The sequence below is a fragment of the Fusarium redolens genome, assembly GCF_020744475.1.
Source record: "Fusarium redolens strain MPI-CAGE-AT-0023 chromosome Unknown BKA55scaffold_9, whole genome shotgun sequence".
Classification (NCBI taxonomy): Eukaryota; Fungi; Ascomycota; class Sordariomycetes; order Hypocreales; family Nectriaceae; genus Fusarium; species Fusarium redolens.
Window position 1 is genome coordinate 1707118 of NW_025763672.1, and position 20120 is coordinate 1727237.

Here is a 20120-nt window from a genome sequence, read left to right on the forward strand (position 1 = left end):
TATGACTCCCATGCCTAAGGGTATCTGAACCGCCCGTCTATCATTTGAATCGTACTAGTTAATTGTGAAGTTAACGTCTCCTCTTTGGTCTTGCCTTTGCTTTAGCAGTCTTAGCCTTCTGGCCCTTCTTGGCACCTCGTGTAGACTTTGACACTTGTGTTTCGCTCTCTTCCGCACTTTCTTCTTCCTCACTAGAAGAGCTCTCGCTTTCTTCTTCTTCGCTCTCCTCTTCTTCTTCCTCTTCTGTGGTCTCGGCTTTTTCTTGCTTCTCAGCCTTGGCCGGGGTGGCTTTCTTCTTTTGTCGCGAGGCGCCTCGTTTGGACTTGGGCGCTGGTGATGGGGCGTCCGTGCCGTCCTCGGTGTCTTCTACTGATGTGCCTCTTGTTTTCGTATCGCCTCTCTTGCGCTTCTTGGCGGGCGAAGGTGGCGGAGAAAGGTCGAGCTGGGCTGGTGATGTTGGAGCTTCGCTGGGGTCGGCCGCGGCGCGGGCCATCATGGCATCAAAGAATTGCGCCCTTGGAAGGGAGAACTCGTTGTATTCGCTCTCATCATCGTCGAAGTTCTCTCTTTCGTCAATGACCTCGAGATTGTAGTATGTTCGGAGCTTCTGCCAAATGTACGGAATGCGTGTGTGTTGGTAAAGATCAGGGTCGAAACCATGGTTCCGCAAGTGCTCCGAAATCGCTATCATTCGGAAGTGCTTGTGCATGCCTGCGCAGCACTGGTTAGCGACAGCTCGACATGCAAGAAGAGATCTAACTGACCAGCTGGTTTCCAGCGAATGACACCCTTGAATAATGAAGCCACTTGATCATCCGTCCAAAGATCATTGTAGTTATTGTCTGGCTGTTGCTCTTTTGTCTCACTAGGCCCTTCGTTATCACCAGTCTGGGGAGTATCGACGTCCATTGCATCGTCATCCCGCGCAGGAGTTGGTGTCGCAACAGTCTGGGTGCTAGCCCGAGCGCGCTTCCTCGGCGCCATTGTTGATTATGATGAGGAGATCAAGAGTGATCGATTCAATGGCGATGTTCGTGAAATATGCTGTGTAAGTGGCAATTGTGTATTGGGGCTGTTGCTTGGTGGTATGGATAATCTTGACGTCTCGAACAAAATTGAAAGATTTAAAAACTGCCCGATCCCGTGGTCCAATTCGATGGACTGGCTAAGAAGGAGGTTCCGATGAAATCATAAGCTAATCTTGCAGAAAGCGCGCCCCGAGCTTGAGGCGCTCCATTTTTAGTGCACAGGGCCCTGAAACGCGCCTATGAAGCGCGTCTACGGAGGGGTATGGATATTGACATCGCGTTAATTGCTCTTCAGACGTACCTGGGATAACAAGCTCAAGTTCAGGCTCGACATTGAAACCCGAAACGTGCCGTTGAGAACGATGTTATTGAATCGTATAAAATTGATGAGCAAGGATCATGGCTGAATCCAAGGAAGACCTCGGAGCTGTGTTCACTATACCTGACTTTTGGGAACCGTCGAAGTACCTGCATCAATTAGATGGTGACTCGCAAGCTCAGAATCCCTTCTTTTCTCCTGGGCTCAGAGGTAAGTATGGAGCTTGAAATTGAACTGTAGCTCTACTAACTTGTGTATCTAGATGATATAAAATCGGAGCTTGTTCAACTTGGCCAAGTGTCAGTAGATCAAAGTGGCTTCTTCAAATTACCGTCCCAGCTTGAGCCTCAAGGGGAGCTAGAGCCAGAAGTAACTGCCTCCACCAACGATATCCAAGCCTCCACGGAAAGTCTAGCTGATCCGGAAACTGATGATGATATCTGGATACACACCGATGAGCCAGAAGAGAAAACACCCGAACACAGGACTTGGGACAGCTTCATCTCCGGTACGCCGGCTGGTCAACAACCGCCTTTAGTTACGGAAGCTGGAGCCACCGTCTACGATGCCTTACTGGGTTGGTCCATCGACCCTCTTGAGCTGAAAAGCTCTGAGGTCCCTGTTGTCGATATTAAAGCCTACTTTTCTTCATTGCTTGCTTTGGCTCTTGGCCAAGAATCGATCTTCTACTCCAAACAGGAGAAAGGACGCTCTTTTGCACCAGCGATTCCGAGCATGCGGGTCACGGGGTATTCCAAAGATGTACTCCAGGGCCTGGAAAAACAATGTCACCGCTGCGGATCAATGTTATTCGAATTGCGGTCCTTTGTCAATTCTACTTACGCAAAGCGCACGTCCAAATGCGGTGTTGCTTTGGCTGGTGTGCTTGATCAAATCCTTAAGGACGTTCAGCGACATGTCGCGCTCCATAGGCAGACACCACGGTCGCTTTTGGAGCTTCAATCAACAGTCAAAGGAATGCTTGCGATTCTGATACCCTTTCAAAGACTTGCTTCCAAATTCCGCAAAGGCTACGAAGACCAACATGTTCTATCCCAGGTATTTCATGAAGCATACTCAGTCGACTACGGCGAAGAACAGCTTCGAGGGATCATGCGCGAGGTTTTACAGAGAGTTTCTTTGCCTTGGATCGAGTTCTTGGAAGAATGGATCGGTACCAGGCAAGAGAAGGGGATTCCCTTGACCAAGGCCAATATTGGGGCGAGCAAAGGCTTCATCAAAGTCGACACAGAGAAATACACCGATGACTTCGGGCAGGAAGTTGAGGACATTGACTTTCTCTTGGATGAGACCAAAATGCCCCATTTCATGCCCTACGATATTGCCAAGTCTATCTTTGAGACAGGCAAGAACCTGCGGTTCATTAGGGAATGCCATCCCGAGCATCCCTTGGCTTCATCAAGTATCATCAGTGCGACTGATCCCCCAAAGGTTAGCTGGCTTTACGACTGGAACGCCATCGAGAACCTTGAGAAACGTGTAGCCAAGTATCACGACGATCTCTTAGGGGCAATCCGCGACTATTCATTTCGAGATAAAGCCAACCTGGAAAGCAATGAACTCACGATTGGTTCTGGGATCGCAAACCCTTTCTTTCGTGAAGACCCCATGTCAGAAATAGGGCTCCTGAATACTCTCACAGCGCGTATGGACGAGCCCTTGCCTGATGATGTGAGCAAAGAGGATACATTGAGCCAAATCTTGCGCGAACGTCTTACACAGTCTGCTACCCGCACGTCTCAATCTCCTACCAATGGCTTCGATTTCACGCCTCATCCATCACTCCTTCCCGTGCTTTCGTTTGGGGGTATTGCTTCCGCGCAATCTGAGGTCGTCAACCAGGAGAGTCTGAGGCTGCTGTTTAATAACCATGATTTACGTGGTCACCTAAAGATGCACCGTGATTTCCACCTCTTTGGTAGCGGCATGTTCGTAAGCCGCTTATCCCATGCCTTATTCGACCCCGACCTAGAAACAGCCGAACGACAGGCTGGAGTTGCACGACAAGGAGGTGTCATGGGTCTTCGTCTTGGAGGTCGAGATACTTGGCCACCGGCGAGCTCGGAATTACGCCTAGCTCTCATGGGCGTTCTAGCCGACAGCTTCGATTCAGACAACGAGTTCGCTAAGGAGAAGCTGGCCAGTATATCGAGGGATGCGTCTGAGCTCCCAGGAGACATGAGTTTTGCTGTTCGAGATTTGTCGCAGGAAGAGATCGACAAGTGCATGAATCCAGACTCTTTGGAAGCTCTTGACTTTTTGCGATTGTCCTACAAGGCACCTGCGGCATTATCCAGTATCATCACCCCTGTGATATTGACACAGTATGATCGAGTCTTCAAGCTGTTGCTAAGAATCATGAGGATGGTTTATATCGTCAACCAACTGTTCCGAGATGTTAATGCTAGAACCAGTCGCTGGGATGACCCTGAGGACATTTCCTACCGACTTACTCGAGAGGCCCACCATTTCGTTTCCGGTATCACCTCGTTCTTCATGGATGCTGGGGTCGCCATTCCTTGGGAAGCATTTGAGGCTAAACTAGATAAAATCGAAGCCGACTTGAAGAACCCTTCGACAACCAAGAGTACAGCAGATAAGGTTGAGAGTCCTGATAGACTACGAGAATTTCACTCTCGAGTGCTCGATCGAATCATGCTTTCTCTTTTTCTCCGGAAACGACAGCAGCCAGTGCTGAATTTGCTTGAAGAAATCTTTAGCTCAGTTCTGGAGTATGCCAAGTTTTCTCGAAGAAAGGCTCTTGGAAAGACCCAGACTACCGACCCTGGACAACTGAAAGAATTACAGGGTCTGTATAGCAATTTCAAGAAGAAGGTGCAAATATTCATGACTGTCTGTCGAGCCTTGACCGAAAAAAGCCGATCGACAAGTAATAAGGTCTCTGACGATTTGGGTTTGAAACAGGAGGGTATTGGTGAGGACCATATGGTGGCTCAACTATTGTTAAAGCTCGACATGGGACACTACTACACTAAACACTAGGAATACGATTCATAATATAAACATATTAATCATGAAGGATATGAAGGCATACATGAAATTCTATCAAAACTACATGTTTTTTTTTTCAGACTACCAAAGTATTGATGATTCGATACCCCGCCATCGACGTAGGTTGTACCCCTTGCTTTGGTGGTCAGCTTGATTAGTGGATGCCCCTCCAAATGACCCCACGCGTCAGGTCCTAAGTTACTGGGCCGTTTGTTTATATTGAACCTTCAATACTGGACATTAGCAACCTACCCATTACCAAAATGTCGCGACAAAGCGTAGCAGCGCGCAACCTGTCTCTGACTGAAGAGCTTGAAAGGCTCGAGCAATCAATCACTCTGACTCTTCAAGGTATACATGAATCTAGAATTCTCATGATGCGGAGCTGACCGGTAGCTAGAAATCGATCACAACTTTAGCAAGTCGCATCGCATAGTAACAACAAGCATTCTACCCCTCGTAGAACAGTATGGAGAACACTCTCGCGCTGTTTGGGAAGCTTCCAAGGTACATCAAATCATTGGGATTAGAAGGAAGCGACGCTCACAACATGTAGTTCTGGAAGCAATTTTTCGAGGCATCGGCCAACGTATCTCTCTCCGGTTATGAGGAGCTCGCCAACGACGACGAAAGCGAAAACGTGGAAGAAAGCACGGCTATGAGGGAAGATATAACAGAAGAATATACGTCTCAGCATAACGAAGATGTCACCGCTACAACTGGCATCGAGCAATCTACCTTCCAAGCCGAGGACTCTCTCCTTGATGATGCTGAGCTCACAGGAAGCACACCACGACCTGGGAAGACCAAGACACGATTCTCTGATATGGAATCTCCCTATGAAGCTATGAAGCGCGAGATGGAGGGAGAAGAGAACAACACCACAGTCCTAGACGATAACGAGGACTCGACTGTCTTGTTCGCCCAACACACCGCTAGACTCCCCGATATGTCAATGACTCCGCAGGCCCAGCGCGATCACACAATGACCGGCGAGCACTCTGTCCAACCTCATAAGGATCCTTTGCTTCACCGCGTCCTCGACAAGAACTACCGCATTCAGGCAACTCCACACAAGCCCGCCCTTCGCATCTCTCCACTCAAGAGTGCCCAGCCTAAGAGCGCTCAACGCAAGAAGGACGCTCCGGCATGGAACGACTCACCAGGTTCCTCGCCCGAAATGGCAGTTCCGACTCTGCGTAGTGAAGTTTTCATGTCGCCCTACAAAAGTAACGCTCGACAACGTCTCGCGGCGGCAACGCAGGGTCCTCGAACACCTGGTGTTAGTGTTCAGACGCCAGCGACAGCACGAAAGACGCGGGACGTCTTCGCTGATGATACCGTCACAGTCACTGGCAAGGAGAAGTATGAGATTGACTGGGATAGTGATGAAGGAGATGAGGATATCGATTTATATGCAGGCATGAGTCCGCCCAAGACGATCCAGTTCGCGCTGCCGCCTTCGAAGCTCTTGCAAACACCTGGTAAGTTCTATGCCGCTCTCAAATGCACCTCTCTATACTAACGCTGGCTCACAGCACGTGAAGCAAGCCAAAGAATTGTTGGTGATATTCTACTGGATGCTGGAGCCGATCCAAATTCATCTGAATACAGTCCCTCTATGGTGAAGATGAACGAGGATATTTTGAATGATAGTTTCTAATTCCATCACACTCAAGTCAAAATAATAAACAGTCTTCTATTACTCAAGTCTAAGGACTTATCGAGTATGAAAACTAGTCCTGCATTTAAACAAAAGATACCCTTCACCCCTTTACATTTATGTGCCCACCACCATATTTTCAGTCCGCTTTCTAAATCAGCACCGTGCCCCAAGCCTTGAGTTCCGTCGACTACATACTGAATCGAATCTGTGACCTGAGGGCCTGTTCCTGGAGCTTCTTGGCATCGATTTCGGTTCCATTCTTTTCCTTCTGGTCCTTTTTGAAAAGGGGCGCTGACGAAGAAAAGGTAGCAATAGAGGCAGTTTCGGGATCGGCGACCTTGGAGCTGCTATACTTGGTAGAATCTACCTGGGCTACATTTACTTGTTAGTTAATAAGCCCAGCTTGCTGCAAACATGATGCTTACAGTCTGAGGTTGTGGGAACATTGTTGCCTGCGTTGTTGGACATATTGAAGGATGTGAAGGGGGTTCGAAGTGATTGGATTGGTGGATATAGACAAGGTTGGGATTAAGGTATTAAGCTTAATAGTTTGTGTTCTTGTTCTTGTTATGGAACTGTCGATTGCTTCTGCCTGAGAATGAAGTCCACAAGGGGTGCATCTTGACTGTTATATACTCGATCCTGACAATGGCACTTGCAAGACACTCTTGTTACCATGACTATGAACGAAGGAAAACCACTAGGATTCTTGCGTAGTCTACTACGGGCGTGAGTCATGACGGAAGCCATCAACCAGGCGTTAGGGCTGACGAAGGACTGCACGCACGGCAGTAGAAAAGTCTACGTATACCATGGGTGCGTACAAGGCTGACGAAGAGTTCGGGAATACGTACGTACTGTGTAAGCGCACACGCAGAACATCACCTTATTCCCTGATATGTGTGGGATATGCGAGGGATGGATGCTGCTTTAGGAATAGAGAGGAGTAACATGCAGCTGGTATTGGTCACTTTGGACATGACAGTCATGCAGAGGACGAGCTTTCATTACGCCAGTGCCCGAGATTACTCACTTGACGACTTAGCGTTTCCACTGGCCATTCAGCCAAATTCGAGGATGAGCTAGAGACCTCGAAATGGATACGGAATCCCGAGTGAGGATCTATCTACCTGAAAACATAGCGTCTTAGATCAGACAAAATAGTGCGAATCTTGCTCTCCATGCTTCCATTGAGGTTGCATCTCAAGACTACTCCTTTCAATGGCACTGTTAGATCATACTACCTGTTTGTTACCCACCATCTGAAGACTGCGTGGTACAACATGGATGTCACCTGCATGGGTCGGTCCCTTTTTGATAGAAATTACGCTTGATGGGTCATAATCCAGCCGCGTCTTACTCTGTTCACCCATCAACTTAGGAACTCACCATTTAGAAATCGTCGAGTTCATTCGAAGATGAGTCCCACAAGACAGCGGTCAGGTATCAAAGCATGCGTCACCGGAGAACAGACACGCGTTGGTTCTGCATGTTGACAAGGCCAGTGAATCTATGCTTAAACGGGCAGCTCATAAAATAACGTTAAATTTTAGAGTGGATGAAGTCCAGATGGCATAAGCCATATGTGGCTGGAGAAATATTAGTGGCGGTGTTACACTGGGCCCCGCAAGGTTCTCGGCGCAACTCGAATCTTATCGATAACAATTCTACTAGCGTCTAAAAAAATTTGGAAGGAAAGTGAAAGGCGAAAGACCGTGCCAGTTAGTTGATGGTCCTTGGATGGTGAAGACGTCGCACGCAAACATGGAAGATCAAGTGCACAAGCCGCATCGCAAGTCCAAGGACAAAAAGGACAAGAAGCAGCATACAGGCGGTAAGTCATTATCATATACACTCTCAATTAGCGACTGGCGCATACTAACGAGCATCAGAGCGCAACCCAAAGGCGTTTTCTTTCGCCAGGCCTGGCAAGCTCCAGAGACAAGCGGCGAGATCGCAAGATGTAGGACTCTCTATTTCCTTAAACAAGAAGCCCCAATTCTGAAAATTATAAACAGATTAAGGAAAAGCGCCTCCATGTTCCGCTCGTTGATCGATTGCCCGATGAGGCCCCGCCTCGACTCGTTACCATCGTTGGCCCTCCCGGCGTAGGAAAGACGACCTTGATGAAGTCGCTCATTAGACGATATGCCAAAGAAACTATATCTGACCCTCAGGGCCCTGTAACGGTCGTCACATCGAAGAAGCAGCGCCTAACCTTCGTCGAGTGCCCAAACGAACTAGAGGCTATGGTCGACATCGCAAAGGTTGCCGATATTGTCCTCTTGATGATTGATGGAAATTATGGCTTTGAGATGGAGACTATGGAGTTTCTCAACATCCTTGCTGCTACAGGTATGCCAGGAAACGTCTTTGGGATCTTGACACATCTCGATCTCTTCCGGAAGCCACAGGCGCTTAAAGATGCCAAGAAGCGTCTCAAGAGGAGACTTTGGACGGAGCTGTATCAGGGCGCCCACCTCTTTTACCTCTCCGGTGTCATGAACGGCCGATATCCTGACCGCGAAATCCATAACTTGTCGCGCTTCCTCTCTGTCATGAAGAACCCACGTCCTCTCGTCTGGCGCAATTCTCACCCTTACTCTATCATTGACAGCTTTCGAGATATCACACACCCTACCAAGATCGAGGAAGATCCTAACTGCGACCGATCGATTGTACTGTCTGGGTACCTGCGAGGCACAAATTTTGCGTCGCACAATCAACGAGTCCACGTCCCTGGTCTGGGTGATTTTACAGTATCTAATATGGAGGTTATGCCAGACCCTTGTCCAACACCATCGATGGAGCTGGCAATGGCGAAGATCACAGGCAAGACTGGACGAAGGCGACTTGACGAAAAGGAAAAGAAGCTTCATGCTCCCATGTCGGATCGCAGTGGCTTGAAGATCGACGGTGACGCCATCTGGATCACCAGTGACAAGGGCTTCAGCTTCGACCGGGAGGAGGATGATGATGCCGAGCGAGGAGAAGGAGAAGAGATGATTGTTGGTCTTCAAACTGAGCGAAAACTTCTTGGCCAAATGGAGGGTGGCGTGCAGCTTTTCAAGGGTGGCAACCAGGTTGAGGCAGTGCCAGAAGAAGAAGAAGACACTGGACGAAAAACACATCGCAAACCTAGGTTTGCTCAAAGAGAAGAGGGCGATGATGACCAAAACGAGGACGATGAAGGTTTTGTCAGTGGCGACGAAGACTTGGACTCGGATGCTGAGGTTGAATTCAATGAAGGCAAGTTGGGCAAGATGTTCCGTAAGGATGCCGATAAGGAACTCGGTGAAGACGATCTTGTATTTGCCGATAGTGACTCGGACCTTGGTGCCTTGTCTGATGAGGAAGAGGTGGAAGAGGACGAAGAATACGATTCAGATGAGGAAGCAGCAGCATTGAGGTGGAAGGACAACTTGAACGGCACTGCAATGAAGCTTCATGGCAAGAGACGCTCGTATCACACCAGCGATCTGGCCAGGTTTATGTACGACGACTCACTAAGCCCTGAAGATGCTCTAAAGCGATGGAAGGGCGATGATGACGAATCGGAAGAGGAGAATATCGAGGACGACGATGATGATGATGACTTCTTCAAGAAGTCGAAACAAGAGCAGGAAGACGCCATAGAGGATAGGTCAATACCCGCATACGACTATGAGGATCTAGCTGCCAAGTGGGCATCAGAGAAGAACGTCGAAGCTCTACGGAGGAAGTTCACTTCGACAGCCCTCGCTTCCGGCGATGACGAGGACGGTGACGGGGATGGCAGCGACTTCGAAGGCTTGGATGACTCAAATGATGAAGGTGATGGTGTCTTCGAGGATCTCGAGGCTGAAGGTCAAGAAGAGCCAGCACAGCCCACTGCCGAGGATATTGAGGCCGAGCGAGAGAAGAACGCAAAGCGAAAGGAGGAACTCAAGATGCGATTCGAAGAGGAAGATCGTGAGGGTTTCCTCAATGATAAGGCAAACGCTCGACGAGAAGGTGGAGATGTGCAAGAGTTTGGTGAGGATCAATGGTACGAGGCGCAAAAGGCTATGATCCAAAAGCAGCTCGATATCAACAAGGAGGAATTTGAGAACCTCGATGAACGTCAACGCTCTGCTGTTGAAGGTTACCGAGCCGGCAAATATGCCAAGGTTGTCCTTGAGGGTGTTCCGGCCGAATTTGTCAAGCTCTTTGACGCCCGTCGACCCATCGTCGTTGGTGGTCTCTCCGCTACTGAAGACCGATTCGGCTATCTTCAGGTCCGCATCAAGCGTCACCGCTGGCACAAACGCATCCTCAAGACAAACGACCCCCTTATCTTCTCTTTGGGATGGCGTCGCTTCCAGACCATGCCCATTTACAGCACCACCGACTCGCGCACACGTAACCGTATGCTCAAGTATACACCTGAGCATATGCATTGCTTCGGTACCATCTATGGTCCATTAATTGCACCAAACACAGGTTTCGTTTGCTTCAACTCTATGTCAGCGTCTGCGCCTGGTTTCCGCATCGCTGCTACTGGTACAATCCTCAGCGTTGACGAGTCCACCGAGATCGTCAAGAAGCTGAAGCTTACTGGTACACCTGCAAAGATCTACAAGAACACCGCTTTCATCAAGGACATGTTCAACTCATCTCTTGAAATCGCGAAGTTCGAGGGTGCTTCTATCAAGACGGTTTCTGGCATTCGTGGTCAGATCAAGCGTGCTTTGTCCAAGCCAGAGGGCCAATTCCGCGCAACTTTCGAGGACAAGATCCTTCTGAGTGACATTGTCTTCTTGCGTGCTTGGTACCCAATCAAGCCTCACCGATTCTACAACCCAGTCACCAACCTCATCGGCTGGCAGCCCATGCGACTCACAGGCGAGGTCCGTCGTGATCAGAACGTGCCCACCCCCCAGCCCAAGAACAGCCAGTACCGCACAATTGAACGAGAAACGCGCCACTTCAACCCTCTCCGTGTTCCCCGCGCCCTTGCTGCCGACCTTCCCTTCAAGTCGCAGATTGTCGAAACCAAGAAACAAAAGAAAGAGACATACATGCAGAAGCGTGCTGTCGTCATGGCTCCTGGTTCCGAGGAGAAGAAGGCCCGCGCTCTCATGCAACAGCTGCTCACAATTCGCAACGACGCTGCTGCCAAGCGCCGTGCTGCAAAGGAGAAGAACCGCGCTGCTTTCCAGAAGAAGTTGGCAGACAGCGAGGAGAAGAAGGAAGCTCGTGAGAAACGGGAGTCCAAGGACTTCTGGAGGAAGAATGGTCGCAAGCGTGCAGCCGCCGAAGATGGAGGTGGCGGTAAGCGTAGGAAGTAAAGGGGAGAGTGAATATCTCCGTTACAGTTGCTTGAACTATATGGAAGTGGTTAGAAAGGTGCCAGTTGTATACCTTATTGGGTTGGCGTTTCGAGAATCAAAAGATAAATTATACTGCATTTTACATCGTATAAAAACCCTTTTCAAGACAGCATTATAGCATTGCTTGGACATTCAACTCCCGGGTTTGATGACGAACATGATGTAGGCATCGTACACATGACAGAACTAAATGTGTGTTTCGATATGTTTAAAAGTTGAGTGAATAGCATTGGCTTCAGCAAGCTACACAGTAACAATCGTAAACACCTATCCTCGAGACACAAACGTACAAAAACAAGCAACAGGCCAGATGCGATGTCCTCCCATACGTATTAATCAAGAGTTTCCATAGGAATACTCTCCCTGACACCAGCATCTGCCCGCTCAATCCGTATTTTAACCACCCTTCATCAACGTCAACTATAGTCGTTTGTCACACGTGCTAAAGAATGCTCCCAAAAAACCGATTCACGCCCGAGTCCAATCTGAACATCCCTTGCTCCTAATTCAAGGATAGACATACGCCCCAAAATGCCGTAAAACACATTCATTGCTTAGGCCAGCTATGCCTTCTCTGAGCTCGTGTACACATGGCACGTGTCTCGTTTTGGTTCCCTAAGAAGCGAGCATGGGCTCCTTGCTGGGGACGACATCCTCGTGAGGGAGCTCAGGGGCTGCGGCATCGATAGCGGTGGGCGCATTCAACTCCTCCTTGAGAGCGGCGGGGGTAGGGATCTGAGGAGCCTCTGCGGACTTGATGGGGTCCTCGGTAGGAGGAGAGGGAAACTCGGGCTGCTTAGTAGAAATGGGCTGCTCGGGCTTGTCAATCTTCTGGCGAGAAGGAGTCTTGCCACGGAGAAGGTCCTGGACCTTGCCGCTGTAGTCGCCAGCGTATTGCTTGCTGATGTTCGAGACCTGTTCCATTTGCTTCGAAGCGACACTCTGGATCTGGGCAGTCTGGGAGTTGATGAGTTCAGAAGCGTGGTGGAGTTGCTCGTCAATCAGCTCCTGGTTGGACGTATAGATCAGGGGAACAACGAAGGCGACAGTGGTACCGATGACAGCAAGTCCCCAGTAAGGAACAAGCTTGACGAGGTAGTATGAAATGAAGGCGGCGATGAAAGCCTATTCAATGTTAGTCCCAGCTACTGGATCTCTCGAATATCGGACTTACAGCGGCGGAAGCAAAGACGTTCTCGGCAAAGATGATCCGCTGGGCCTCGATGACAAAGAAGTTAATGAGCTCATGAACGTCCCCAATAAGGGCGTCCAGAGTCTCGCGGGGAACTGTGTAGTATCGACGAGGGCGGACCTGAGTGGCAAGGCCGTTGTTGAGAATGACCTTACCAAGAACCTCGGCAAGAATGGTTACGCCAAGAACCATCCACGAAACCTTAAGTCCCCATCGGAGAAGATCCAGGTATCGCGCAGTGAAGATAGCACCGATGATGGTCACATAAGCAATGGCAGATGCGCCTGTTGTGTCACTGACGTCAGCTCTCGCAGATCGGACAGGAGACAATAGATAACTTACGAGGGTTGTTCCATGAGAGAAGTTCAGAGAAGAATGAGTGGTAGTGTGTAAGAGGCTGGCCGGTAGCAGCGGGATTCGCGGGAGTGCGTCGAGCAGCAGCAAGGTTAGAGAGCTCGTTTGAGGCCTTCTGAGTGTGATCGTAGACGTTCTGAGCAACGGGGCCTGGAAAGATCTAGCGTTAGCAACGTAACAAAATCAGAGTTCTCAGCGAAGCGTCATACCGTTGGCGACAGATTGGTACGCAGCTGCGGCGTCTGGAAATCAAGTCAGTTATTTTGGTCTGCGGGAAGGCCCTGTATCATGGCGGGCAGTGCCATTGTCGCGCAAAGATCGCGGGAAAACACTGTAAAATGTGGTTAGCAAATCTGTTCGAAGCGTCCCGTACGAGGTCAGCGCATTTCAGCGCAAGAAAACATACCTCACTGGTCTTGGTGGTCTCAAGGAGAGAGTTGCCGTTGGCGGCCAAAGTGGAATCAGCCATTTCGACGATTTAGTGTGAAGAATGCGTAAGGAAGTGGTGTGCGCTCGCTGAAAGAACCGTCGTTGACTTATAGTTGAAAGTATGGGCACGAGAATAGGAGGTGAATCGGAAGAAGATGTTCTCTAGAAAGCGAAAAGCGGCGTGAGCGAAAGTGGCCAGAGAAATTTTGGACAGCTTGGTTTGTTTGTTTAATGCAGGGTAAAAAAGGACAAGGGGACGACGCTGACAAGCTACTGCTACGTAGCGATCTCTAGCTCGCTCCGCTCCCCGTCTCTGGGCCTACAACAGAGCTGCAACGTTTTTCTCGTCTGAGCCGATAGGTAACTAAAAACAGACTTAAGGGGTATCTGGTCGGGGGAGCGAGGTGAGTGGTCGTGTGAGAGGAACGGGCAAGTCAAGCGAAACGAGCGGCCCCGTCAGAGGCAGCAGGCTAGGTCCAGGATAAGGCATGTGAAACGTACCTTGAGAGTGCTAAATGTTCAGTGCGAGTGAGGTGATGTGAGGTGATGATGGTTGAAAGTGTCTCGTCGAGAGCGAGGAAGTCAAGTTTGTATGATGGAGGAGAAGGAATCAGGAATGACGTTTGTGTTCGTAGAGGACGGGACACTTCTCTTTTAGGAGCTGGAGGGGACCAAGTTTCGTCCTTGCTTCAGGTGGGAAAGAAGGCACGGGAACGAGTGACGACAGTGTCGCCAACCAGCCCACCAAAAAGAAAAACTGGACTAGCTACACTTGCTACACAACTCCAGCTGCTGGTAGTGGTACCCACGCATTATCCGTCCGTTACAACAAGATTTGAATTGCTACTGTGAATCACTGCAAATCTCCTTTTAGTGGACCGACGCTTAACAACGCTGTTGCGTAGCATCTCTCTCTTTGTCCAAAAGCTGGACGATGGAGCTTGGATACCAATCCATGATATGGCAGTGGAGCTCTGTTACCCATGACGCAGTGCTAGACCTATGGAGTACATCTCATATGCGCTCCACCAGTCAGCAGCTGCAGGTACCGCCAATGTCACCACTTCTCAAAATGTCCAAGCTGATCCGTCAACAAGGGTTAATCCCGTCATCAGGGAGCTTGAACGACGACATTCCAAGCATGCAGCCCTAAAAAAGTGACCAAAGTCAATTCTCTTTGTGACATATGGAGCTAAAAGTAAACAGACGACAGTTTACTATTTCAAGCCAAAGTACGGATACCTCATAATTCACCCGCAATGCTGCATAAACCTGTATGATGCTTTGACGTGATGATCTGGTCATTTCTAACGCATGTGAAAGTCGCACTAAAAAGGGGGGTTCTTTATCTCAAAAATGACAGGGCCTGGCCTCCAAAGCTCTAACTCAAAGAGCACAAGCCTGCATCTTCTTATCACCACCACACTACGATGGTAGCATCAAGAAAGAATAACAAGCTGTCCACAAGTTGGGGCTTATGTGTTATATTTTCTAGCGTCAGCGGCTTTAAGCGAGCATTGAACAATATTCAATTTCAAAACATGTCACTGGGATAGGCGGTTCATATCCCTTGTTCATCAACTCGAAGAGTTTCTGATGATGGCATCTAGCTGTCTCCTCATTGGCCAGCACTAAATATTGAATAGCTGAGTTACCTAACCGTGAGTTGATGCCACAGACTTCTTGAACCAGACGAGAATAATAATCTTATGAGATCTTATTGAACATTTTGAAGGCGACTTTATAAGAAACGCCAATATCCAGTCTTGGCAGAATAGGTACTGATCATGACATGTTCAAGTGCCAAGTTCAGAGGCTGAGATGATCCCCGTCGATCGCTGGCTTGCATCATAGTTACCAATACGTACCCAACTCCAATTCAGCATTCTCTATTACCTTCCATAGGTACTTAGGTAGGTGTCTTTGATCAACTTTTGTAACAAGAACATCATGAATAAAAATGTCTTTTCAATTACATAGACTTATATAGTATCTATCAATCCGCGATCGTGCGGCATTCTGAGAAACCCGGACAGAAGTTATCTTTAGACTCCAACTCCCGTGCTAAGTAGACAAACGCCTTGATATGACGACAATGATGGTGCCTTTGTGGCGCATGTGAAAACAAGGAAAACAACCGTTAAAAAGGGCACATGTGGCCCATGCCAAACACTGAAAGTTCCCAGCTTCTCGCCTTGACATCCCAACATATGCGCTCGACAGCACGAATCTCATGCTTCCCAAAATATGTACAAAGAATCGACAATTTCCACTTCGAAACATGTCGCGTGACCGATTCATGAATACGGTTCAACGTTCGTTGAGACCGAAGCCACAATCTTAACTCTACCTTCGCCAACCCCAGAAACTTCCTCCAGATCCTGGAGATCCAGCATTTGTCGATGCCGGCTTCATCGTGACTTCGTTTGTGGCAGCTACCCCATGACCGGTAAGAAGGCCGAACACTCCACCGGGTCCAGACTGTGATGCTGAAGGAGCGTGCGCTGACACGGAGCGGCTCAATCCGTGAGATTTGCGTATAGACTCCAGCTTTTGCCGAGCCTCTTCAGCTTCTTGCTTCGCCACTGCTTCGGCGGTTTTGGCTTGCACTAGCTCAGCCAGCAAAGCCTCGTGCTCACTCTGAGATGGCGCAGGCCCGGTCGTAGTCACCATTGGTACGCTGGCTTCGTGGTTCTGAGGCAGGGATGATATCCGCTTGTTGAACTTGCTCGTCGTAGTCGGCATAGGTTCGTGTTCCTGAGGCTGCTGTTGCGGTGGGTGTGGTGTAGTCTTACTGCGGTTGAGCTTAAACTCTCGAAGGCCACCTCCAGTCTTGCTACCTCGATCCACATCGTGTTCTTTAGTTACCTCATGAGCTGAGCTGGCTGATGATACCCGAGATTTGAGCCCATGCATTTGCTTCTCGAGTCTTTGCTTATCCTGATGTAGCGTCCTGACATGTGCATGACTTTCCCTTAGTTGCTCCTTCACACTGGCCATCTCCTGGTTAAGATCCAATATCTGGCGACTGTACTCTTGTGATTGCGACAGTGCAGCAGCAAGCTGATCCTTGGCGTGGTTCAGCTCATCCCGCAGCTGCGTCTTCGATATCAGCATAGACGACCGTCGCTTGTCATCCTCCACTTGGAACCGCTGTTCGACAACATTGAGCAAATTTTCCAGGTCTTCGGTGGTGGACGGCGCTTCTTTCCGAGCTTCGTCATCGCTGGCTGGGACACTGGCTTCAGGACTCGGTGTCTTGGACTCATCACCCTCTGTCTTTGAGTTGTCCTCCTCATCGGATGAGACCGATGGTTGTGGGCTGCTCGGCCTGGACGAAACAGAGTCGGCCTTCTGTCTCAATCCATTTAAAAGTGACTGGACCGCCTTACGGTCTTCTTGTCGCTCTTCGCGTTCCCGTTGTAGCTGGTTCGACAATAAAGCATGGTTGCGCTGTAGCTCACTGAGAGCGGTCAAGAGGTCTTCGATCTGACTATGCAAGTTTCGTTCGTCTGTGTTTTTATGGGCTGTTATTGTCTTATTGCCGACTGGTGTAGATTCCCGGCCATCCTCGGTGTTGGAAGAGTCTCTCGACATCGTGGTTACGTCAGTTGATGATGAACTTGTAACACTAGCTGAGCTGGCCTCCATTGAGTTCAATGTTGATGCAAGACTTTGCTTGGATGCGCTTCGTCGCAGCATACTCGTCGGTCTTGCAGGTGCGGTGTTTCCTGGGCTAAGGTTGGAAGATTTGTTGTTGGTAGAGGTAGCCCATATGCGACCTAGGAAGCGGCTAGCTGCAGTAGTAATATCAGATCCTCTGACAGGGTTGGTGATGGCCGTCTTGGACTCCCGGTAACTTTGCTCGAGCTGCTGCATGTTTTCGGCGGTAACAGCACCTGTCAAACCGACAAAGTCCTGAACGAATTCATCGGCGTTGTAATGGTAGCAATCCCAAAGACCCCGAGATAAAAGAAGCTGCATCACATCCTCCATTTCGGTGCAAGCCAATAGTCGCGCCTCGTTCTTCCGCATTAAGGATAGTGCGACTCTCATCAATGTCTCTGAAGCGCCCTCTGCAAAGATCACATCGTAAGTGCGAAACAGCATCGGCAAGGGACAAGTCACGGCAAAGAAGCTGAGAAACCATTGAGAAACATAAGCAGGGTCAACCTGTAGCTCGTCAAGATGATTCGACAAGACTGGGAGGCTTTGGCGTAGTAGCTCCTTGAATTGGTAGATGCGTACGTGGAGACCGGAGAGATCAGGGAGGAAACACGCCCTTAAGTCGTATTGCTCCATGAGGCTGAAATTGTTTGTCAGTCAATGTCACTGTGGCCAAGGTGAGGGAGGGAAATTGGCTGTGGCTTACCGAACCAAAACACAAAACGCCTGTTTGTCGGGCATGTGCATCAGCAATGGGCCAACCAGAAAGGCCAGCCCCTGACAATAGCCAATCTTGGTGTCGTAGAGACTGAAGCACTTGAGGACGCGGCCAAGCATACGTTGTCCATCACCCTCTGGGTCGCGGAACATGTCTACACCTGGGAAACTTCGGCCCAAGTCTTTGCCAATTATGACTTCGTATGGACTGGACTCGCCGCAGAAGCGGTCAAACTGTTCTTCCAATATAGCATCCCGAGCTCCAGACATGCTCTGCCAAACCACTCCACGCAACGGTGGTGGTATACCTTTACGAATCTTATTTGAGAGAAGAGTCGGAAGTCGGGCAGCTGTTTGTTTGTAATCCTTAACGAGAGCGGCATAGAATTCAAGGTCCGTCATGGGAGGTGGTGGTAGCATCGAATATCGTAGAGCAGCGGGCGTTGGTCCCTGGACCATCTGGCGAAGCTGTGCCATCGAAGGCGGTCGAGGTCTGCTGACTGCACTACGTTCAGCAGTAGCACGGTCGACGCCTTGGACTTTGACGCTTTTGGGGTTCGTAGCCAGCTTTGCATTTTCCTGTTCAAGGCGGGCCAACAACAATGCAGTTGACTACACAAATTAGCTCTCAAGTCCTGACAATCGAAAGTGCCTGAACTCACGTTATCTGTTTCTTCATCCTTGGTCTGTTCATCTTCCTTTTGCTCAAGTTGTGCCCAGTTTACTTCGTCTTGGTCGTCTGATAGATGGCCATCATCAGCCAACTCGTCTTGCAGTGACCGTGTTGTTAAAATCGGTGGTTGCATAGTCGCTGAAGAAGAACGAAGAGCTTCTGTATCGATCACGTCTTCCTTAATCAAAGTTTTCGATTCGTCGTCCAGGCTATCGTCCTTGTCGACCTTATCGTCCTTGTCATCCACCAACAGGCTAGACTTGCGAGATATGGGAGTATCAGGACGGTCATCGGCTGGATCCTTGGTTGGAGTTGTTTGATTTGTATCGATGGTCGAAGTGGCTATGGGAGAATCAAGGACTATAGGATCCGGTTCCGAGAGGCGAACCGTAACCAAAGAATCGTGAGCCATCTTTGGGGTCTCAGGAGCTGGGTCTCGTGCCATCATGGATGCTCGTTCGGTAGGCGCGGCCAAAGGGAGAGGCTCATGTAGGCTCTCTCTAACTTGGGCGTCCATACCGGCCCGTCAGTTTGGTGGAGAACTGTGCAAGAGTCTCTGAGACTGGAACGAAAGACACAATCTAGCACCAGCAGGCAGGCAGGAATCCCCTGTGACAACAGATAGAATTAGGCGTTTTGTCGCGTGTTGGTTATGGTTTGTGTATATCCAGAGAAAGCTGGACGATGACAACAGGTCGAAAATCAGGCTTAGAGGTCGAAGGAAGGACCAGCCTGTCGAAGAAGACGCCTCAAGTACGGTTAAGTTGGCTCATCGAGAGGTGGTCCCAGAGGCTGAAACGGAGCTCCTGGGGCGATGTCGATTTCCGAGTTGGAATCCAACCCAAACTCTAAGGATAAGCTAATTATTTAGAGGGCCAAAGGACGGAGGAGTGGCGATGGAGCAGCGGACAAAGCAGTTACGGTAAACACAAAAAAGAGCGTCTCAACAATCGTGCGAGGCTGGCGGTGGAGTTTCAACAAGGTTGGGTTTGGTTTGGGTCAGGTTGTCTGATTTGGATATTCACCTTCTCCTGGTGAGAAGTTGAAGCCGGCCAGGGGTAGCCCGCCCATAGGTAATCTGGACCCTGGCAGCTACAGCATGCAGTAGCGCAGTAGCGCAGGCTGCCCTGGGAGTTGAGAGGTGCCCTGAACTGAAGGCGGGTGCGTTGACAAGGAATCGCCAACCAGTGACAGTTCTTGTTCTAGACCCGCTCATTTTACCCACTCACCAATGTCATGGACAGTTCCAGCGTCCAACAGCCTTTGACCTTTGTTGACGATCTGCTCCAGGGCCGGCATTGAAGCGTCTCTCACGGTCTCTCCTCACTGGGCGCCGGAGGTGACGGCCGTCCGGGGGAAACCAAGTGGAGGACCAAAGACCGGGGCTGGCTAGGTGACCGCCACGGAAGCATGAATGGGCCCGTTCTTAATCTCAAAGGAGACGAGTAACTACGCGCTTGCAACACAATGGATGTCTCTGACGATACGCCTGTCTTTGAACTGTCTCTAGCCATCTAGAACATCAAGTCATTGTGCGTCAACTGTTGTTTACCTGCAAAATCATCGACGTTTAAGCCATTTTGTTGTCAAGGGGATAACATCCCTTAAATGCTTGTCAAGGGCAAATATGACTCCAGTCACATACGTGACGTGACATTCATGGTCAACGTGTGGTTGCATCCAAACAATAAG

The 20120-nt window shown here is 49.6% G+C and overlaps 7 protein-coding genes across 7 annotated transcripts; 3 read left to right on the top strand and 4 right to left on the bottom strand.

Moving 5' to 3' along the window:
* Window positions 1-11: 11 nt before the first annotated feature.
* On the bottom strand, window positions 12-1237 carry BKA55DRAFT_395626 (chromatin modification-related protein EAF7-domain-containing protein). The gene is made up of 2 exons (XM_046186034.1): window positions 765-1237; window positions 12-711 (listed from the first exon to the last, which is right to left on the bottom strand). Exons 1-2 carry the CDS (start codon window positions 982-984, stop codon window positions 71-73), a joined length of 861 nt encoding a protein of 286 aa, XP_046048864.1. The 5' UTR covers window positions 985-1237; the 3' UTR covers window positions 12-70.
* A 77-nt stretch (window positions 1238-1314) lies between these two features.
* Window positions 1315-4430, top strand: BKA55DRAFT_616813 (Spc98 family-domain-containing protein). Its single transcript, XM_046196719.1, has 2 exons — window positions 1315-1557; window positions 1610-4430. The coding sequence occupies exons 1-2, from the start codon at window positions 1428-1430 to the stop codon at window positions 4369-4371; spliced, it is 2892 nt and encodes a 963-aa protein (XP_046048865.1). The 5' UTR covers window positions 1315-1427; the 3' UTR covers window positions 4372-4430.
* Window positions 4431-4643: 213 nt separating this feature from the next.
* On the top strand, window positions 4644-6043 carry BKA55DRAFT_513597 (DASH complex subunit Ask1-domain-containing protein; the record flags this gene model as incomplete). The annotated part of the gene is made up of 4 exons (XM_046187909.1): window positions 4644-4731; window positions 4781-4887; window positions 4937-5864; window positions 5919-6043. 4 exons carry the CDS (start codon window positions 4644-4646, stop codon window positions 6041-6043), a joined length of 1248 nt encoding a protein of 415 aa, XP_046048866.1.
* A 190-nt stretch (window positions 6044-6233) lies between these two features.
* BKA55DRAFT_691177 (uncharacterized protein) lies at window positions 6234-6514 on the bottom strand (the record flags this gene model as incomplete). The annotated part of the gene is made up of 2 exons (XM_046199629.1): window positions 6234-6418; window positions 6472-6514. 2 exons carry the CDS (start codon window positions 6512-6514, stop codon window positions 6234-6236), a joined length of 228 nt encoding a protein of 75 aa, XP_046048867.1.
* A 1296-nt stretch (window positions 6515-7810) lies between these two features.
* On the top strand, window positions 7811-11355 carry BKA55DRAFT_594888 (uncharacterized protein; the record flags this gene model as incomplete). The annotated part of the gene is made up of 3 exons (XM_046195722.1): window positions 7811-7880; window positions 7939-8009; window positions 8065-11355. The coding sequence occupies 3 exons, from the start codon at window positions 7811-7813 to the stop codon at window positions 11353-11355; spliced, it is 3432 nt and encodes a 1143-aa protein (XP_046048868.1).
* Window positions 11356-11683: 328 nt separating this feature from the next.
* BKA55DRAFT_395693 (Reticulon-domain-containing protein) lies at window positions 11684-13665 on the bottom strand. The gene is made up of 5 exons (XM_046186035.1): window positions 13355-13665; window positions 13153-13185; window positions 12932-13093; window positions 12572-12873; window positions 11684-12522 (listed from the first exon to the last, which is right to left on the bottom strand). Exons 1-5 carry the CDS (start codon window positions 13410-13412, stop codon window positions 12013-12015), a joined length of 1065 nt encoding a protein of 354 aa, XP_046048869.1. The 5' UTR covers window positions 13413-13665; the 3' UTR covers window positions 11684-12012.
* A 2053-nt stretch (window positions 13666-15718) lies between these two features.
* BKA55DRAFT_540486 (rab-GTPase-TBC domain-containing protein) lies at window positions 15719-18945 on the bottom strand (the record flags this gene model as incomplete). Its single annotated transcript, XM_046190272.1, has 3 exons — window positions 15719-17678; window positions 17745-18367; window positions 18418-18945. 3 exons carry the CDS (start codon window positions 18943-18945, stop codon window positions 15719-15721), a joined length of 3111 nt encoding a protein of 1036 aa, XP_046048870.1.
* Between the last annotated feature and the right edge of the window lie 1175 nt (window positions 18946-20120).

What these genes read in the sequence shown, in the direction of transcription:
- BKA55DRAFT_616813 (XM_046196719.1), top strand. Translation starts at nt 1,428, where the DNA reads ATGGCTGAATCCAAGGAAGACCTCGGAGCTGTGTTCACTATACCTGAC. An exon ending in CTTTTCTCCTGGGCTCAGAG is followed by an intron (nt 1,558 to 1,609) that starts GTAAGTATGGAG and finishes TTGTGTATCTAG; the next exon opens with ATGATATAAAATCGGAGCTT.
- BKA55DRAFT_395626 (XM_046186034.1), bottom strand. Translation starts at nt 984, where the DNA reads ATGGCGCCGAGGAAGCGCGCTCGGGCTAGCACCCAGACTGTTGCGACA. An exon ending in CATTCGCTGGAAACCAGCTG is followed by an intron (nt 712 to 764) that starts GTCAGTTAGATC and finishes AGTGCTGCGCAG; the next exon opens with GCATGCACAAGCACTTCCGA.
- BKA55DRAFT_395693 (XM_046186035.1), bottom strand. Translation starts at nt 13,412, where the DNA reads ATGGCTGATTCCACTTTGGCCGCCAACGGCAACTCTCTCCTTGAGACC. An exon ending in GTACCAATCTGTCGCCAACG is followed by an intron (nt 13,094 to 13,152) that starts GTATGACGCTTC and finishes AGATCTTTCCAG; the next exon opens with GCCCCGTTGCTCAGAACGTC. An exon ending in TCTCTCATGGAACAACCCTC is followed by an intron (nt 12,874 to 12,931) that starts GTAAGTTATCTA and finishes GTGACACAACAG; the next exon opens with GCGCATCTGCCATTGCTTAT.